General features: G+C 57.9%; 1 protein-coding gene across 1 annotated transcript in view; it reads right to left on the bottom strand.

The window, feature by feature from the left end:
- Positions 1–762: 762 nt before the first annotated feature.
- LOC119874537 (bone morphogenetic protein 8B) overlaps positions 763–20,480 on the bottom strand; it is a 32,559-nt gene continuing 12,841 nt past the window's right edge. The window contains exons 4-7 of the mRNA XM_038557801.1: positions 13,957–14,151; positions 13,084–13,163; positions 12,500–12,610; positions 763–4,042 (exon numbers count right to left, since the gene is read on the bottom strand). Coding sequence (XP_038413729.1) covers positions 3,893–4,042; positions 12,500–12,610; positions 13,084–13,163; positions 13,957–14,151 — 536 coding nt within the window. The 3' untranslated portion in view covers positions 763–3,892. The remainder of the gene's footprint in view (positions 4,043–12,499; positions 12,611–13,083; positions 13,164–13,956; positions 14,152–20,480) is intronic.

The raw sequence follows: 20,480 nt of genomic DNA, 5'->3' as shown, positions 1-20,480 counted from the left end.
GAGGGCGCTGGCTTCTGTGACAATGACCTTGCTGCTTTCTGTTCTTCCCTGGTAACACCCACTGGGCACCAGCGTGCCCCCTGGTTCGCTCTGGAGTGTCCACAGGCGTTATTACTCTATCCAGAGCAGAACCCTATACAGAGGGGAAACCATGGCCCAGGTGACAGGCTGCAAAGGTCACCCAAAACATGGCAGCACCGGGAGAGGAAGCTCGGCCTGCTCGGTTTACTGGGCTCTAGCCTCAGTCTATGGCAGGGGGCCCAAGGCCCCGGGGGGATACCTGGGTCATGGTCCCTATAATGAGCCTGGAAGGAACAGAGACTGTTTGGCTCTGCACCCTGGGGTGCAGTGGCCTGGCTGCCCAGTTCAGCCACCACGGCACACCCAAACCTCTGTTGCTTGGAAAGGCTCCGGCCCATCAGAAGTGGACCTAAGGGTGCCACGCGGCCTTGTGTGGTCCAAAGGACAGAGTGCCTCCCTGGGTCGGCCTGCCCCCGTCCGAGGTGGCCTCCAGTCTGCGCACACTGCTCCACTGCGGCAGACAGGGCCGGGGGTTGCCGGTGCGCTAACTCCTCGGGCTGTGGCCCTGAGGTCGGGCCCGTGGCTACGCGAGCTCCCGCTCTGACCGCACATCTACCTCCAGGGGCTGCGGGCTCTATGTCACAGTCACGACAGCCTCAGCAACCCCCCAAGGGATTAGGGACCTGTGTTGGAGTTGTGGACAGTCTTGTCAGCTTCGGGTATAAACGACCTAGAAAGCCATGTTTTCAAAAAATATTTATCAACAGGAGAATTTTTACGGCATAATAAAGTGGGAAAGGCATATTTGAAAGCAATCCATATAATACAGTATGATCCCAATTTTGTAAAAACATCTATAATATGTAAACATCTCTATGCGTGTATCTTAAGAGAAAAGCCTAGAAATAAATTCATCCAGATACTGCGTTTATCTGAGTCATACAACTGTGGTGACTTCAGTTGTATTTTTTCCTAATTTTTCCTCCAAAACTGCATTATTTTTGTGATAAGTTAAAAATCCGTTTTTCAACAGATGGGGCAAGGCTTGTGCCTTCAGCAGGCTGGTGGGCTCCCCCTGCCTCTGGGAGCACTGGGGGCGATTCCCAGCCTGGCCATAACCAGACACTTTCCTGAGGCCTTGAGAGCGGTGAGAACACAAAGTCCTCCCTCCGTGGATCGCAGGGTGTAGATTTTGTAGGAAAAAGCATCTGCAGAACATTTTCTGAGAGGAGGTTTAGTGGACAAGCACAGAAAGGGCTAAGCAGTCAGCAAATTCCTTGTGGTAATGCCAGCAAGTTCCAGTTGCTAAGTGTTTACGTGGGACACCTTGTCCTAAATGTGATCTTCACACTCGCTTGGAAGGAAGGAACCAAGATCCTGCTCCGCAGAAGAAAAACCAAGATTCAGACCCATCTGACTCCACACCTCTGTCCTCTTGCTATGTGGCCTCTTTTCCTGTTTCTGGATTTTTCCAGAACAAGTTACTTCCCCAATTTAGAAAACCTTAGAGCAGAAATGTGCCGACAAGGCCTCGAGGCCAGCCTCGTGCTCCCCAAACCGAGGCTGCTGTACCTTTCTCCTCAGCCTTTTCCTGGCAGCAGTCACGGACTCCTCGTGGCTGTCCACGGGCCTGACTGTCCCCCTGTGCGTAGCCTTCAGTCCCGTGCAACCAGGTACACAAGCCACGGCCTGAGCAAGAGGAAGGGAAAGGGCGGCATCTGGGCCGCTCCCTCGGCTGCCGTCCTAGGCTCAGCAAACTGACAACTGGGAACAGAACGCACGCAGCGAGCGCGTGCCACACCGTGCAATAAACAGAGGGAGACGCACAGGCTTTGTGTCCACTCACGATTGCGTCCTGCTCGGGGCAGTTCCTGTTGGATCTCATTTAGAGACTGCGCGGGCTGCAGAGGTTCTGCGAGCGGCACCCAGGGAGCCAGGCGAAAGCTTTTCAGTTGTGCATGCGCAGGGAGACTTAGCTCCAGGCGCTCGTGCTGTGCTGCCGAACAGGAGGTTTTGACAGACACCCCTGGCACACCGCTGGCTGTGCCAGGCCGCCACTGGGTGCTGGCTACCAGGGGAAGTAAAAAACTGTTGAAATAATTGGCTGATTTCAAATTTACATTTGCCTGAAAGACAATCCTTGATGTTAGGAAGACAAGTGTCAGCTGAGGACTCGAATGGCAAACAGGTTCCTGTCCTACCAGCCGATCTGTGACCGCCACCTGAGCCCCGAGTCCAGGGTCATGAGGCTGTCTCCGCGTGCAGGGTGAGAAAGGGTTAGACACGTTCCTGGCGGAAGGCCCAGTGCCCACAGGTACAGGTGGGAAAGTGAAGCCCAAAGGAGGCTCCAAGTCTGGTTGCCTCACATCTGGACCAGAGTTTAGGTCCTTATACTGACAGGGAGCTCACCCCCTAGCACACAGTCCAGGCACAATCTGCGTCTGCTCCTGTACCCCCAGGTCCCTGTGGAGGGGCTTTTGTCCCCCAGCAGGGCCTGGCCTCCACACCTGTGGTCCTGGGGCCCCTCCTCTGGGGGCGGGGTGACTGGGGATGTGCCCCAGGGGTACATGGTGCTTCTGCCTCCGCCCCGCTGGGCCTGGGGGGGGTGGGGGGGACAGGCCCAGGCAGCTGGACTGGGCTGAGCAGGGAAATTACAGGCTTGGCAGCGGCTCCAGGCAGAGGAGCGGTTTCCGGGAGCGCCCCGCCCGGGCCCCTAATTACTGCCTGTCGCGCCCTGGCTCACAGGTCCCAAGGTAGAGGACAGCACTCCTGGGCACACAGGGTGGTGCAGATTATGGTGACAACTTCTGGCCATAGCGGGGGCTGGGAGGCCGTGCCCTGGCCCCAGGCTGCCCGGGGTCCCAGGTGCACTGCTCTGGGTGAAGCGGATTGCCCCCTGGCCTGCACAAGATGGCAAACAGTTTCCACTTAACATGTCAACTTTGATCTGCTGGCAGTGGCTGCAGGGGACTCCAGTATGCGTCATTTTAGAATTCTATACAGATTTGGAAGAAAAAAATATCAGGATTGATGATTGGTGTTTGCCACGCCAAAGGGAAATCACATCACGTGTGCTGAGCACTGTCATCTCAGGCCACCTGACGTATCACCGGATAGGCTCAATACGGAGCTTCCCATGGGGCTGAGCTGCTCGTGGCTCAGCATGGGGACAGGCAGGCGAACAAAACCGTCCAAATGTTTTGTTCCTACAAAGGCCAAACGTCCATGCCCTGTACCCCTTCCCCAGATGGCAGAGGCAGATCAAGACAGGAAGACGGGAGGGGGAGACAAGTGCCATCGGCCTTTGTCCTACACCATGTTGTTCATTCAACTCTTCCTCGAGTTGACCCACATGCCTGTGGCCAGCGGGCTGTAATTCAGACCCACAACTACACAACGAGGGCAAGTCCACATTCTAACAAAAAAAAAAAAAAAAAAAAAGAAAGCGCCAGGGAGGGGCAGGCAACCGGAGGTGGACCAGACCCTGTCTACACATACCAAGCCCTGAAATGGACAGTGAAGACCCGGAGGTAGCCACCCTGAGCCCTAGGTGCCTATTTACCGCAGACCACCCTGCATGGGTAGGTCCTCAGACAGGACTTCGGTTTCAACCCAAAATGCTGGTCAGGATGTGCTTGTGGAGGAGGCTGGGAGAGAACCTACTTGATGACTCAGACCACCAGGCCTGGAGGCCAAAGGACTGTCACAAACCGCAGGCAGGGAAGGATGCAGAGGCCTGGAGAAGATCCAGCCCGGGCAGGAAGGCGAGGGGAGCATACATATGTTGATCTGAGGACCAGGCTGGGTTACAGGGTTCCCTGCCTCCGGAGTGGGGGGACGCAGGCAGGAGGCACAGGGGGTGGGCAGCACCTCAGTGGCAGCCGCACGCCCTGACCACCATGTTGCGGTGCTTGCGCAGGATGACGTTGTTGCTGCTGTCGTAGTAGAGCACGGAGGTGGCGCTCAGCTTGGTGGGGGCACAGCACGCCTTGGGGACCGCATCCGGCTTCATCAGGTGCACCTGGCCAGACGGGGCGGCAGGCAGAGGCATGAACACGGGGCTTCCCCGAGCGCCCACCCCCTGCGCCCTCCCCACCTGCAGCCGAGGCGGGTGCTGATGTGGAGACGTGCCCCACCCTGTCCCCGTCGCCCCTTCCCCGCCCCACTGCCCTCAGGGCACCCCCTGGGCCCCGGCCGGCTCCCCTCAGACGGGACAGCCCAGCACACGGTGCCCCTCCAGGTGCCCTCCATGCCCCCCTCTGTGCCTCTGTGATGTGCCCCCCCCTTAGCCGTTCGTGGTCTGTCTCCCTCCCACGTGCGAGCTGGTGATGGTCACAGGCCTGGAGACGGCCCAGCAGCCTAGGCCCGCCCCTGGGGTGTGCAACGCGCTTCTCCCGCAAAGCGCTTCCCACCCTGGAGCCCACCTCTAAGGCCACGACTGTCCTGGACAGACCAGGACTGAGGCCCGGGACCCGGGGGTGGCACAAGGCTCCGCGCGGGGCGGTGGGACCTGGGCCCAGCGCACTGACCTCTTGCCCCCCCCCCGCCCCGGCCCTGCTGCCAGGAACGAGCCCAGGGCAGTGGCCTTTCAGCCTCCGAAAAAATAACGCGCTGCACCGAGAGGACGGGCTGCAGCGCCAGCGGCCGGGCAGGGGCCACATGCAGGGGGCCTGGGGGGGAGGCTGCACGGGTGAGGCGGCCTCCCCGCAGCCCCGGCCTCCAGCCCTGGCAGGGGCGCCGAGCGGGACCCGGACGAAGCCGTCTGGTGGGGGGCCCACCGGCAGCCTGGCCCCCCCCCCCCCCCCCCCCCCCCCCCCCCCCCGGTCTTGGCCCCGTAGGCCCAGCGCGGAGCCGCCTGCGGAAGGACGCTGGTTGCTCGGGGCCCAGCAGCCTCGCGAAGGCCCAGCCTGGCGGGGACGCGGCTGCCACTGCCCCCAACGTCCCCACCTCCACGCGCCATGGCTGGGCTTGGTGTCCGTAGGCCCACGGGACAGAAACCAGGGGACACGGCCCCCCTGCAGCAGCCGCGGGGCTCTGTGGGCAGGAAACCTGCGAGGGCCGCTCCTGAGCTGGGGCTGGGGGGACGTCGGGCGCCGCCGGGCGCGGCCTGAGACTCCCCGCAGATGACGGACAGAAAGACAGGCCTTTGTCCCATCTGGGTCCAGACCAGGGGCTGTGGAGGCCGTGGTGCCAGCCCACTTAGCTTGGTGTGGGCCCTGGGGGAGCAGGTCACAGGGTCTGTCACTGGCTGGGCCGCTCTGGGTACAAGTCACGCCCCTGCCAAGGGGGTACAACGGCTCTCTGCTCGTTCCCCACACCAGCATATCCAGGACACAGGCCTCACGCCAGCCCCACCGGGATCGGGGCACAGAGGATGTCCCAACCTGGTCCCTGCTCTCACGGACTCCGTGGGGAGGGAAGGGGACACGGGGAATATTCCAGTCGGCACCCAGGACCTCGGGGTCAGTACAGCCCTCCAGCCCAACGGGCTCACCTGCAGACCCCAGGTGCCCCACTCCCTGCCCCTCCCGAGGGCCGCCCTGCCTCTGCCCTGTACCCCACACCCTGGCGGTGGCCACCGCAGCCCCCCGCTGGCACCCTGCCTGCCCCGCCCCGCCCCGTCCTTCTGCGCTGCAGCCAGAGCAGCACTTCCAGAGAGCAAGGCAGGCGGTGGCACTTTGCACCTGCTTGTCCCTGGACAAGGGATTAAGTCCACCCACCTGGCCCTTCAGGCGGGACCCAAGGGCCCCGTGAGCGGCCCCTGACCCCCGACGTCACCTGCCGCCCGAGCCCACCCAGCCAGCCAGCCGGACTTGGGAGCTGCAGGGGCCCCTCGGGCCGCACGCCCTTGAGCCCCTGGAGGAGCAGGAAGCAGGTGCGTAAAGGGCAGCTGGGGCTCACGTGCCTCATCCCACTGAGCTCCTCATCCCACTGAGCTCCGGGCAGAAGGCGGCTCCTGGGGGGCGGGAGGGGGCAGGCCCCGCCTGACGTGGGAAGGCGGTTACCACCGAGCCAGAGCCCCCGCGGTGCTGCGTCTCCTCGCCCCTGGAGCTCCCAGACAGGCTTGGGGACACAGGAGTTAGGAGTCCAGGTCCACCTTCTAGGAGGTGTCCACCCCGAGTCAGTACCACGTAAGCCTTGGGGTGCCGCGTTGGTAGCAGACGCCCCCCAGAGCTCCTGGTCCCCGCACACAGCCGGGCACCCCCGAGGGTGAGGGACGCACAGACTGACCCAGAGACGACTCCACGGCCCAAGGCAGAGAGAAGGGCCCAGAAGGGGGCGGAGGGGGCGGACCCTCACCAGGAGCCCTGGGAAGGCACAGCCCCTGGCGGCCAGTGTTGAAACCCAGAGGGGCTGGATTTCGGGGTCCTTAGGACCTGAGCACTTCCAGCGGCCCGTGGGCCAGCAGCAGCCTGGCTGGGCAGGGGAGGGGGGTGGCGGGAGTAGCCACCCCGCCTGGGGCCCCACCTGAGTCGGGAGCTGCTCACCCTCCCAGAGCACAGCCCAGAGACCCCAGGGCACCCAGGGGCCGAGGAGCCTTCCCCCCCAGCCCCCCAGCACCCCGTGGGAACCAGCACCCCCGAGGCCCCGCCCACCTCTCCACCCCTCCCTGCAGCCCTGCCCCCCTCCAGGGGCCCCTCCCGCAGGCCTTGCTGCCAGCAGCTCCCCGAGCAACTCCCCACCGCCCAAGCTGCTCCGGCCACGCCCCCGGCTCGGGCCCTGCAGCAGCGGCTGCCCTCCAGCAGGGGACCGGCGCACACACCTGCAAACACTGTGTGCCCACCCCCCCCCACTACACGGTGGGCTGAGCCCCTTCGAGGTGGCACGCTAGCCCAGCAGCAGCAAGCAGCCCCACCAGGGCTCCTTGGGACTCCTGCCCTGGGGAGAGGGAAGGACGACTATACACACACAGAGGAGACGCCCCTGAAGACTGGTTCCGGTGAACGGGGGCACCGCTGCAGGGCACTACAGGACCTCGGCTTCAGGAGGCCGCTGCCTTTAAGAGCCGGAGACGTAGCTGACCTTCCTCACACACAGAGACAGACATGGAGAGTTAGAATCAGGAGACAGTACATTCCAGATGAAAGAACAAGACACAATCACAGCAAGACACCTAAGAGAAACGTCAGCAATATACCTGCTCGAGATTTTAAAGGAATGACCACAATGATACCGTATGTGAAAAGAGTGGAGGATGTCAGTGAGACCCTTAAAGAGAAAAAAAACGACCAGTCAGAGATGAGGAACACCATAAATGCGATTTAAAACACACTGGAGGGGCGCCTGGGTAGCTCAGGGGCTTAAGTGTCTGATTCTAGTTTTGGCTCAGGTGAGTCATGGGATCGAGTCCTGCATCGGACTCCTGCTTGGTGTGCAGTCTGCTGGAGATTCTCTCCCTCTGTCCCCCTCATGCTCTTCATCTCTCTGTCAAATAAATAAATCTTAACACACACACACACGATAGAATAAAGAGTAGGCTGGAGGAATCAGAGTAATGGAAAGTAATCAGGGGGGCACCTGGGTGGCTCAGTGATTGAGCATCTGCCTTTGGCTCAGGTCATTATCCCGGGGTCCAGGATCAAATCCCACATCAGGCTCCCTGTAGGGAGCCTGCTTCTCCTTCTGCCTATGTCTCTGCTGTTCTCTCTGTGTCTCTCATAAATAAATAAATAAATAAATAAATAAATAAATAAATAAATAAATAAATATCTTAAAAAAAAAAAAAAGGAAAGTAATCAAGATCACCAGATGAGAGAGGGGAAAATTACGCAGAATGAGAATAGATTTAAGGAACTCAGCAACACCATCAAGCATTTAACATCCTCATCACAGGGATCCCAGAATGAGAAGAGAGAGAAAAGGGGCAGAATATTTATTTGAGGAAATAACAGCTGAAGAAATAGGAGGAAGGAAACAGAAATCCAGATTCAAGAGGTAGATCCTGGAACCAGATCAACCCAAGGAGATCTGCTCCAAGACACACAGTAATCAAAATGGCAAAAAGGAGTGCTACAGAGAATGTAAGCACCAAGAGGGGATTTACAAAACAAAACAAAACAAAACAAAAAAACACCCAACAGCACATACAGGGGAACCCTAGAAGGCAATCAGCTGAGTTTTCAGCAGAAACACTGCAGGCCAGAAGGGAGTGGCATGATATATTCAAAGTGCTGAAAGGAAAAAAGCTGTAGCCAGGACAACTCTGTCCAACAAGGCTACCACTCAGAATAGAAGGACAGATAAAGTACTTCCCAGAAAACAAAAGTTAAAGGAATTCATGACCACTAATCAGCCCTACAAGAAGTGTTAAAGGAGATTTTTCTAGTGGAAAGAAAAGATCATAAGTAAGATTAAGACAAGTAGGAAGCACAACAGCAGTAAAAATAAGTATGTTTATAAAAATCAGCCAAAGGACTCACAAAATAAAAGGATGTAAAGCATGACACCATATACCTAAATGATGAGGTGGGGGGAGAAGAGTAAAGAATGGGTTCATCTTAAACAACCATCAACTTAATATAGACTGCTCTAAGCAGAAAATGTTAGGTACAAACCCAACGGTAACCACAAATCAAAAGCCAGGAATAGGTGTGCAAAAATGAAAGGGCAAGGTAGCCACATATATTACTAAAAAAAGTCTGCACTAGACATGAGAGTAGAGAGCAAGGGAGGAAAGGAACAGAAGACATACAAAAACAACCACAATGGAATGGCAAATAAAACAAAATGGCAACATGTACGTCCCTATCAATAATTACTTTGAATGTAAACGGACTAAATGCCCCAATCAAAAACACTGGGTAATAGAACGGATACAAAACAAAAAAAGACCCATCTATACGCTGCCCACGTAACACACCCATTTCAGATGGTGAGACACCTGCAGACTGAAGGTGAAAGGGTGGAGAAACATTTACCGTGCAGACAGACACGATAATGAAGCCAGGACATGGGACAAAACAGACTTTAAAGACCACAAGAGACAGAGAATGACACTATATAATCATAAAGGGAACAATCCAACAAGAAGCTCTAACAATTGTAAATATTTATACACCCAACATGGGAGCACTCATATACATAAAACAGTAATAACAAACACGTAGTAAACTGACAGTAATACAGTAATAACAGGGGACTTTAACACCCTAGTTACATCAACAGATAGATCGTCCAAACAAAATCAACAAGAAAACAGTGTCTTTGAATGACACATCTGACCAGATGATTTTAACATATATTCAGAACATTCCATCGTAAGAATATACACTTTATGGGATCCCTGGGTGGCTCGGTGGTTTGGCACCTGACTTGGGCCCAGAGCATGATCCTGGAGTCCCAGGATTGAGGCCCACATCGGGCTCCCTGCATGGAGCCTGCTTCTCCCTCTGCCTGTGTCTCTGCCTCTCTCTGTGTATCTCTCATGAATAAATGAATAAAATCATTAAAAAAAAAAAAGAATATACACTTTACAAGTGCATATGGAACACCTTCCAGAACAGATCACATATGAGTCCACAAAACTAGTTTCAATAAATTACAAAAGATTAAAGTCATACCATGCATCTTTTCTAACCATAATATTACAGAACTAGAAACCCAACACAAGAAAGAGTCTGGAAAGAGCACGAATACATGGAGGTTAAATAACATGCTATCAAAAAATGAATAGGTCAACCAAGAAATCAAAGAGTAAAATTTAAAAATATATGGAAAAAAAACTAATGAAAATGAAAGCACAATTGTCCCAAATCCTTGGGATGCAGCAAAAGCTGTCCAAAGAAGGAATTTTATAGCAACACAGGCCTACCTCAAAAAGCAAAAAAATCTCAAATAACCTTATCTCACAGCTAAAGGAGTTAGAAAAAGAACAAAATCAGCAGGAGGACAGAAATAATAAAGATGAGAACAGAAATAAATGAAACAGAAACAAAAAATAAAAAAAGAGACCAAGGCACCTGGATGGCTCAGTTGGTGGAACATGGGACTCTTGATCCTGGGGTCATGAGTTTGAACTCCATTTTGGGTGCAGAGATTACTTAAAAAACAAAACCAATAATAGAGCATCGATGAAATCAGGAAACCAGGAACTAGTTCTTTGAAAAGATCAATAAAATTGGTGAACATTTAGTCAGGCTCAAAAAAAAAAAAAAAAAAAAAAGAGCGAGAGAGAGAGAGGACTCAAAATCAGAAGTGAAGAGGAGAAATAGCACTGCAGAAATATAAAAGATCGGGATCCCTGGGTGGCGCAGCGGTTTGGGCCTGCCTTTGGCCCAGGGCGCGATCCTGGAGACCCGGGATCGAATCCCACGTCGGGCTCCCGGTGCATGGGGCCTGCTTCTCCCTCTGCCTGTGTCTCTGCCTCTCTCTCTCTCTTTCTGTGTGTGACTATCATAAATAAATAAAAATAAAAAAAATATATAAAAGATTATAATAGAAGAGTATTATGAAAATTATACGGCAGCAAACTGGGCAACAAGAAATGAATACATTCCTAGAAACATAATCTACCAAAACTAGAAGAGGGAAGAAAGAAAATTTGAACAGATCAATTACCAGCAAAGAAATGGAATCAGTATCAAAAGCTCCCAAGAAACAAAGTCCAGGACCGGGTGGCTTCACAGGCGAATTCTACCAAACATTAAAAAAAGGAGTTACACCTATTCTCAAACTGTTCCTAAAACAAGAGTGGAAGGAAAACTTCCCAATTCATTCTACAAGGCCAGCATCGCACCGATACCATAGCTAAAGACACTGCAAGTAAAGAGAACTGAGGCCAACATTGCTGATGAATACACATGCAAAGTCCTCAACGAAATACTAGCAAACTGAATCCAACAATACATTAAAAAATTATTCACGATGATCAAGTGGGATTTATTCCTGGGATGCAATGGTTGTTCAATAATTACAAATAAGTCAATCTGATACATGAATAAGAGAAAGAACCAAAACCATATAACCGTTTCAAAAGTTGCAGAAAACACATTTGACAAAGTACAACATCCATTCATGAAAAAAAAAAAAAAAAAAACAACTCAGGAAAGTAGGTTTAGAGGGAACATAACCTCAAAAATAAAAGCCTTATATGAAAAACCCAGAGTGAACATCATACTCAATGCTGAAAACCAGAGATTTTCGTAAGGTCAGGAACAAGGGAAGGATGCCCCTGCGCTACTTTTATTCGACCTAACACCGGAAGTCATAACCACAGCAATCAGACAAGAAAAAGGGAAACAAAGGCAACCAGATCAGTAAGAAAGAAGAAAAATTTTCACTGTTTGCAGATAACATGATACTATATGTAGAAAACGTTAGAGACGCCACCAAAAAACCTGCTAGAATTGATAAATGAATCCAGTAATGTCACAGGCTACAAAATCAAAATACAGAAATGTGGGATTTGTATACACTAAATAGAAGCAGCGGAAAGAGGAAATAAGAAAACAAAGAGTTTCTTTTACAGTTTACACCAGTTTACACCCATTTACAGTTGCAGCAAAAATAATAAAACACCAAAGACTAAACTTAACCAAGGAGGTGAAAGACCAATACCCCGAAAACTATAAAACAATCATGAAAGAAAGTGGAGATGACACAAACGGGCAGATCCCCAGGCTCAGTGGCTGAGAGAAGCGGTACTGTTAGAGCCGCCGCGCCTCCCAGGGTAGACGCGGCCTAACGCAATCCCTATCATTACACCCGGAGCACTTGTGACAGAACGAGAACAATCCCAGAATTTATATGGAACCACAAAACCGCCCTAGGAGCCAAAGCATCGTGAAAGAGAAAAACGAAACTGGAAGTCTGACGATCCCAGATTTACCCGAAGCGACAAGCGGCAGCGACAACGCCCCTCCCAGGGGCGATCTTCCAGCTCTGAGGCTGCCCCCCGCCCCCCGCCCCCCGCCCCCAGCCCCCAGCACGGGAGCCACAGCACCTGTGGGAAACACCAAGCGCCAAAGGAGCAGGACAAAGAGCCGACGGGGAGGTAACAGAAGGGGCCGAGGCCCAGCAGCTCAGCGGGGCACCCGTCACCCGGCCCCGTACACATGCGGCGGGAGGCCCAATGCACACGCCCGTCGCTCACCCCGCGTACGTCTGTGCCACAGGAGGCTGAGCACGCCGGCGACACGGTGGTGCGTGTGCTCAGAGCACACAGGGACCCAGGCGGGACGCACGTCTGCTGTGTGTGCCGTGCGTCTGACCACAAGAGAGCAGGTCGTGTAAGTCGCGTGTGTAGCGCACAGAGGTGGGGGCGCGCCAGCAGTCAGGGTAAGTCGGGTGTGTGCGGGTGCAGGTGCACACACAGCTCGGCCACCCAGGCACCGGCTCCTGAACAGGCGTGAGCCCGGAACTGCTCGTGCACGCAGGGAAGCTCCTGTGCACAGAGCCTCCCCGACACCCGGGGCTGCCACCCACCCGGCGCTGCGAGCCCCCGCCCCGTGGGTCCGGGCAGGACGGACGCGGTACTGACCAGGGACTGCAGGATGGCGTGGTTGGTGGCGTTCATGCACGAGTCCAGCGGGAAGGAGCACTCGCCCTCACAGTAATAGGCTGAGTAGCCCTGGGGGGCGATGACCCAATCCTGGGGGGTAATGGGAGAGGTGAGTCCCAGCGGATGCCCCCTCCTGAGCCCCGAATCTAGCACCCGGCGCGGCATGACTCGGGGCCGCCCCTTCCCCTCCCGCAGCCCCAGGCCAGGCTGCCGACCCTCGGCTCCCTCCAGGCAGGCTCCCCCAGGAGGCACCACCAGCAGGCCCGGCAGGGGGCGGGCACAGCCCTGTCCCCCGGTGCCCACGCCTCCTGCAGCTGCAGCCCCAGCCTCTGTTTCCCTGTTGCAGAGCTGACGTTTCATGGCTGAGGATTCAGACTGTCCCCGTTTCCCGGGTTTACCCCAAAGCACCTCCTCACACTAAGACATTCTCCCTTCAGAAAACACATCAGAACCTAACGCACAAGAAAATTAAAGTCACCGTAATGGGACCTCCCCCCGGGGGCACACTTAGGATCTTCGGGTGGGGACGGTCATTTAAGCAAAGGAGGCGAATCGGAACTAACCAGCCAGCCCAGGTCCTGGAAGCTGACGTAGAGCTCGTGCCGCCGGCACACCTGCCGGCCATCGGTGCCATGAACGTCATCTGCAGGGACAGAAGCAGGGGCTTTCCTGGGGTTCCTGCTCCGGGCAGCCACCACAGGGAGCTCCCAGGGCGGGGACACCCTACCGGGCACATTTGTTGAATAAATGAATGAAGTGAAACCAATGCCCTGGTGTCCTGAAGCCCATCCTGCAGCGGTGCTGGTGCCATGACCCAGCTCGAGAGCCTTCGCCGGCTGCAGGTGGCTCCCGATCGCTGCAGGGCAACCCTGCACTTGCTCAGAGCCTCCCCTGACTTCCGACTGCGGCCCCGCGATGCTCCCGTAAACAGCCAGGGGACCCTGGGCCACAGGTGGCTCCTGCTTTTCTGCAGAGACCCCTCCTGACCTCACCCCACCTCTCCTGCCACACCCATTCCACCCAATGGAGGGGCTCCTGGAGGCCAAAGGGTGACCCCCCGTGGAGGGAAGGGGGCAGGAGGGCAGGGGCAGGGCAGGCCCATCCCTGATCCTGAGCGGCTCAGCCTGGTGGGACACACAACTGTGGATCCTCGGGGGACCCAGGGGGGACCTGAGAGCCACCAGTGCCTGGAGGAAGGGGCACCTGAAGCTAAGGGAGACTTCTGGAAAAAGCCCTGGTGCCAGGGGAGGGCAGAGAAGGCGCCCCTGGGAGGCGGGGACGGAGGCCGGTGGCCGGTCCTCGGGGCCCACGAGGTAAGCAGGTGTCAGACAAGCATTGGAGGGTGACCACAGGCTTGACGCCACTGAGGCCCCGAGGGTTCGGTCCCCGCCGCCGTCCTCGTCCTCGGCCCGGCCCAGGCCCGCCCCGGACCTCACCGAAGATCCCTGGGAGGCGGTTCGGGTGCGGCAGCTCGTTGCTTTTCTTCGGCGGCCTCCTCTTCAGGGGCCTCGCTGCCCGAGGGGCGCGGACGGGACCGGGGCTCGCCCTGAAAAAAGTGACCAGGAAAGGCTGCTTGGAGCGCGGCGCCCGTCGCCCCAGCAGACCGGCCAGGCCAGGATCCACGCTGCGCCCTGGGACGGAGAGAGGAGAGAGGCGGTCACTCGCGGGCGGGGGGCGCACGGGGACGGCGGGGACCCTCCACCACGGCCTCCACGGTGTCCCCACCCGGAGGACACGGTCCCAGGGGCACGGGGCGGAGGGGCCTCGCCACCACAGGGTCCCTGTTTGTGACACCGGTGAACCCTCTACACGTTCGAGCTCCTCCCACTGGTGACCTCAGGCCTCTCCACCGTCCCTGGACCACGTGCTTCCCAGGAAGCCTCAGAGCCAGGCTGCCAGGGGCGCACAGCACCCCGGGTCCCACCTCCGTCCGAGGGCCCCGAGGCTTTCGGGGGATCGATGGATCTGTGACCCAGGGGACTGGGGCGGCCGCCAGGTGGGAGCCACGGCTTGCTCTGCCTGGCACGGCCAAGAGCAGGGCGCTGAGTGTCCCCTGAGGCCCACAGGCGGGACACAGGGCAGCGGGGCACAGACATCTGGCCAGAGGCCCAGGGCCGGGGTCCAGCCCACGTCGGTCTGACCCCAGTCCTTACTCACTTACAGGGTTAACCCCAGGTCTGTGGGTCACAAGAGAGGAAAGGCTGTGGGCAGGGACACGGGGGCCTCGGGCTAGGAAGAGGGACACCCGGGAAAATGGGATTTGATCCCATAGCTGCTTAGAGACGAGGATGCCGTGAGAAACACTCACGACCCTGGGAACGTCCCCTCCACCAGTAAGACTCCCTGGGCCCCTTGTCTTTCCAAATGTCCTCCTGACTTTTTAAAGATCTTTTATTTATTTGCGGGGGGAAGGGCAGGCGGAGAGGGACGGAGCCTCTCAAGCAGACTCCCCGCTGGCGCAGGGCTGTGCGGGGCGCGGGCCCAGGACCCTGAGACCACGAGCTGAGCCAAACCCAAGAGTTGGCCGCTCCACCGACTGGGCCACTCGCCTCCTGGGTTCTTAATTGTCAAAGTGACACAACAGCAATGCAAAGTGGCCTCGGAGGAAAAATACCACTCGGAAATCTCTCCCCACTCCAACTCGGCATTTTCATTTTTTTTTTCGGCATTTTCATTTTTCTGGAATGTTTCCATGTCAATCAAAGCTTTACACAACAGTCACCGTAATAGTCTCCATTTTTTCCAACTTTTTCACCCAAACATGGTCACTGCAGTTAAGATGTCTCCACTCTGAGCATTTCAAGCCTATAAAACTCCTTTGAGAAAATATACATAATATTTGGATATTAGCTCCACTCCAGGCACGTGGGGTACGTGCTGGCTTTCGCGATAAAGACGAGTGGCCACAGGCCCCTTCATTTTCTCTTCCTGAGGAATTTTGTTAAACGACAGGAGCTGAACACTAAGTCCATTTTATGTTTCGTGTAACGCAGAGCCAACGGCTCCATTCCGGGGACACGTCACCTCGGGGTGGCCACCCTGACTCCCCCCCACGTATGCAGAGAAACACACGCGTTGAGCACACAGTACGCAGACGTGCACACGCACAAGCACACACGTTGTGCCATCGGCGGCCCTCCCGCGACTCGCCGTGACACAGCGCAGGTCAAGGCATCGCCCGCCCCACCGCGGTCCTGCTCTGCTGGCGACGGGAGCCCCTAGACGGCCGAGCTTCGGGCCGAGTCCTCGGGCCAAGATGCTCCAACAACCAGTCAACCCGGACACTGACCTCTGACCTCACCGCCACAAACAGGTGCGCTGGACCCGTTAGAGGCTCCACTCGGGATGAATCCTGCCGGATCGCGGCCCCTGCTCTGGGCGCAGGCCCTTCCGCACTCTCCGGCCCACCTCAGCCTGCGGGGGGCGGGGGGGGGTGACCCGGGGGCCTCGCTGAGGGACCCTCAGGGTGCCGGGCTGAAAGCTGGATGGTCCCAGCCCTGGCCCAGGTCCGCTTCTGTCCCTCTGCTTAGGATTCTCCGTCACGGGGGGACAAGGGGCTCATCCCTCCTCCTCCCTTCCAGCGCCCTACTCTCCTCTAGCCGGCGCCGCCCGGGAAGCCCGGCCTGCCCCACGGGGCGGCTGGACAACCGTCAGGTCCCCTCCCCGGACGCCCCAGACGGTGCCCCACCATCCATCCCGCCCCCAGGCGGCCCCATCAGGGCGCAGGGCCCCCCTCCATTCCAGGGGCTGCCTCCCCTCAGGGTGAGGCCCCAGGGAGGCCGCTCACAGGCCTTCCTTCACCCGCGAGACTCCCCAGGCCTGGCCCACATGCTCCTGAGGGCTGTGTGCGCCTCACAGCGACGTGAGGGAGGGTGCCGCGCTCCACGCCAGGCTGTGGTCTCATCATCACACACACACACATTTGCACGCACACACGCCTGCAGATGAACTCACTGTTCCCTTAGGTCTGTGAGTCTGCGGGTTCGGGATGAAGCCACCACAGCCTCTCCTGGTTCTAGGGGAGCAGCACAGCAGCAGGTGTAGCGCTCCAGGACAGACACAGGGGTCTGAGTGCCCGGGGTGACACAGGACGCCCGTGACTGGACATGAGAACTCCCGGAAGGGGCCTAGGGTTGCTTCTAGAAGCCCTCCTACCACAGGCCGCCGCCTCTGACAGCACAGGCTGGACTGTTCATCCACGGAGGCACCTCGCTCCCCGCCCTGTCCCTGCACCCCCCGGGCTCCGGCCCAGCTCCACAGCCTCGCTGTCCTTCCAGAGACATCTATTTAGCCGTGAGGAGAACGAGCAGGGAGGAAGAGGGGAGGCTACCGGGAAACAGAATTTGGCAGCGAGATGAAAGGCCCCAGAGGAAAAGTCAGAGGGGCCGCGGGAAGACGAGCTCACGCCGACAGCACCCCCTGCTCACGATGCACGTTGACGCTTGTGCATTTTTCACGGCGCTGGCAAAGTGGGGCCCTGGGCATGGGGGGGGAGGGCTCCTTCCTCATCACCCCCCACATCTCGGGGCCCAGTCGCCAGGGAAGGCCCTTCCCAGAAAGCCTTGCTGCGGGCTCCTCCGAGCTGCGGGGAACTTCATGGAGTATCACAGGGAGGAAGGCCGCGGGGGCCCCGGGACCAGCAAGTCCTCCTCAGGAGCCACAGAACATACAGGACAAACGGCTGCGCTCTCCCCTTGCTTTTAACTGAAGCCACAGCCCTCGTGAGAGAAGAGTCTGTGCGGCGGTAGCAAGTCTGAGACGCCGGAGCACCGCTCGGGCCGCCTGGCCCCACAGCTGTGCTCACCTCCTCTGGGTGAAACCCCAACGGGCTCAGACGAGACGCGCCCTCTGTGAGCAGGGCTTCCTTCCCGGGCGAGGCTGCCAGTGCTGCGAGGGTCCGAGGTGGTGACACGCGGGGGGCCGCCCGCTGCCTCGTCCACCGTCAGGTCGTCCCAGAGCTCGATCAGCATCAGGACGTCCGGTGCACGTCGCACCCGGCCCTCCCGGCGGTGAGCAGGTCCACACGGCGCATCCCGGGCGGTGGCAGGTGCACCTGTCCCAGACTTGGGGTTCGCTGTCCTTGGTGCAGTGGTCCACGGGGCCACCACTCCGGTCCTGAGAGTGGACACCAAATCCACGGCACCCCCATGCTCTCACCTTCTTTCCAGGTATCGTCCAGTCGCCAGGAATCCCACGTGGCTCCTGGGACACTGAGGTGGACGTGTCCCCTCGAATCATGGCAAACCAGTCATCGCTGGAGAAAAACAGCCCCCAGGGAAAACACGGACTGTCCGCTTGCCCACAGCGACGGGATCTGCACCCACCTCATCTTTGAATGGAGACGGACCCAAGCCCAGGACCGTCCCCGTGCAGAGGACAGTCCAAGCCAGGCTGACGCAGCTGCTGGCCAGAGGGGGATTCCTACGCCCAAACCGGCGTGCGCGCCTCCTCAAATTCCGGAGCTGCCCGTGTTGGATTCAGGCCTGGGGGTCACCGACAGACTCGGCCTCTTCACCCTCCTCCGTCTGCAGCTTCACCGCTCACTGCCTTTCTCATATTCCCCCCCGTGTTCTGGGTCCACATAAACGTTAGGAACGTGGATGGCTTCCGGGGCAAACGTCCCCATACCCACGATTTCTTCCACCTCCACCACTGAGGTTTCTGCAGCTTTGCACATGGACACGGTGGAATTCCTGGCGCTTCTTCCCAACATGATGCTTCCTGCAGGGTTGACCTTCCACCCTTCTGCCCGCAGAACCGGCTGCGATGGCTCGCTGCAGAGGACAGTGGCTCCCGTGACACTCCCTCACCTCTCGGGGCTGGCCCGTGATCGAGATGCTGCCGAAGGGCGCGTACCTGATGTGGGGGGCCTCCTCCTGCACCACAGTCCCGGAGGCCGTGTGGAACGCGGGCACCCCAGCACCCGCCACCCCCGCACGGATGCGCTCGGCCAGGGAGCCCTGGGCTGGCAGCTCCAGCTCCCGCTCGCCCGACAGGGACTGGCTCTGGCACAGCGAGTTCTCCCCCACGTAGCAGCAGATGCTGCGGGTGATCCGCTCGGTCCCAGTAAGAGGCCCGGCCCGAAGTCGTCCACCCCACGTCGCTGCTGACCATGCACAAGTCCCTGACCCGCGTCTTGAGCAGCGCCTTGACAGGTTCTGGAATCCTGCAGAGCCCTAAGCCGCCGACCATGGTCCTGGCCCTGTGGTTCGTGTCTCTCACCAGCTCCGCGGGATCCGTGTAGGAGAATCATCGCTGGTGACCAGGCTGCACACGGCGCCCTTGGTCTTGGCCAGCGCAGGCCCCAAGCGGCCGGCGGGGACACAGCACCCCAGGGCCACCACGGGCCTCCAGAAGGCTGCCATTGTGGGCTCCACCTCCGGGCTCGGGTCCAGGTCAGGGACAGACCGCCACCACCCATCAAGGAGCAGGGAGGGCAGGCAGGGCAGTGACACGGGACCAGGTTCCCCCCATGTCCCAGCCCCTCATGCTCAGAGGGATCCAGAAGCCACGTGCTTCCAGGCACGCGGGACCCAGACCCTGGACCCTGCAGCCCCACAGGGAGGGAGTGGTGCCTGTGGAGGCCCCGACAGGTCACTGAGGGGAGACAGACCCTGGGTCTGGGGGTTGGTGGGAAGACCGCCCTCTTCAGCCCACCTCCCTGTGGGATGGGAGACGCATCATGTGGTCCCTCCTCGGCAGCTCTCTCCATGTGAGAGGCCCCAGGGCTCTGGGCGGTCCCCTTCCTTCTCCATGGCCATCCCCTTCCCAGGCCCTGCTCCAGGCCCATGGCTCTCAACCCACGTAGACGTCAGCGCTTCCCACACGGGTGCCTCCAGCACTCACCCGTCCTGGATGACGGTCCATCTGACGTCCCCCAGGGCTCTCAATAACATCACCCAAAGAGCACTCTTGGTTTGCTCCCTCAAGCCTGCCCTTCCTCTACTGTTACTCAGGCAGGAGAAAAAAGATTCGATTAAAATGGCCCCTGGCTGGATCCACGCCTTCCCCGATTCCTCCTCCACCCGCTTTTCTCCATTTCTGCTGCTGCCCACAAGCCCGTCTGCTCCCGCCGCACACGTGTGGCTCAGGGCGTCTGACTTGGCTCTTGTCCCGCACAGATTACTCCCCCTGCTGATGTCGGGGGCGGGGCCTGTCGCATACATGTGGTCTACAACAGCTGACGTTTACAGAGAAACTTCGAAGACCCTGCAGAGTCCCAGGTGCCCAGAGCCAGTTTCCCCAGGAAATGTTGGCATTTGTCTGCGTGGTGCATTTGTCACGACTAATGAACCGATGTTGCTGTCTGATGCTGTGCTAAACACAACGGGTTCGGACCTCATCCGTCTTCCTCAATGTCCTCTTCTCCTCCAGGGTCCCATCCACTTGTTACCACTGCTCAGGCCCCGTGGGTTGTTACAGTATCTCAGATCGTCTCTGTATGTGATGACCTCGACACGTTGCGAAATACTTGTCAGACGTTCTGTAGTGTGTCCCGCAACTTGGTTTGTCTGACGTCTCTCTCACAGTGAGAGGGGGTTCTGGGTTTGGGAGGAAGACCAGGAGATGAGGGCCCTTCTCATGCCATCATGTCAAGGGGACACAGGATGGACGTGACATTCCTGTGAGCGTTGATCACCTGCTGCGGTCCTGCAGTCAGCTTTCTCCTCTGGGACCTACTTCCCCACCCCGGCCCTCCTGGACTTCGGGGAAGCGAGTCACTAAGCGGAGTCCTACGGGGGTGGAGGGACCCCTCCTCGAGGGGCTGTCTCAGAGGCCTCTTTTCTAAAAACCGGAATCAGATCCTGTCATCCTCCGCTGCTATGGAATACAGCGAGCTGTCAAGGCTCCAACACCGGGCCCCGCGTCACCCGCACTCAGTGTGCCCCGCCAGCGGTCAGTCTCCTGCCCCACCTCGCCCTGACCGCCCGCTCCAGCCACGGCAGCCCCGTGTGTGGCC

This window comes from Canis lupus, chromosome 15, assembly GCF_011100685.1.
Source record: "Canis lupus familiaris isolate Mischka breed German Shepherd chromosome 15, alternate assembly UU_Cfam_GSD_1.0, whole genome shotgun sequence".
In the NCBI taxonomy this organism is placed as follows: Eukaryota; Metazoa; Chordata; class Mammalia; order Carnivora; family Canidae; genus Canis; species Canis lupus.
The sequence above is the reverse complement of the archived record's forward strand: the minus strand, read 5'-3'. Positions and strand labels throughout refer to the sequence as shown.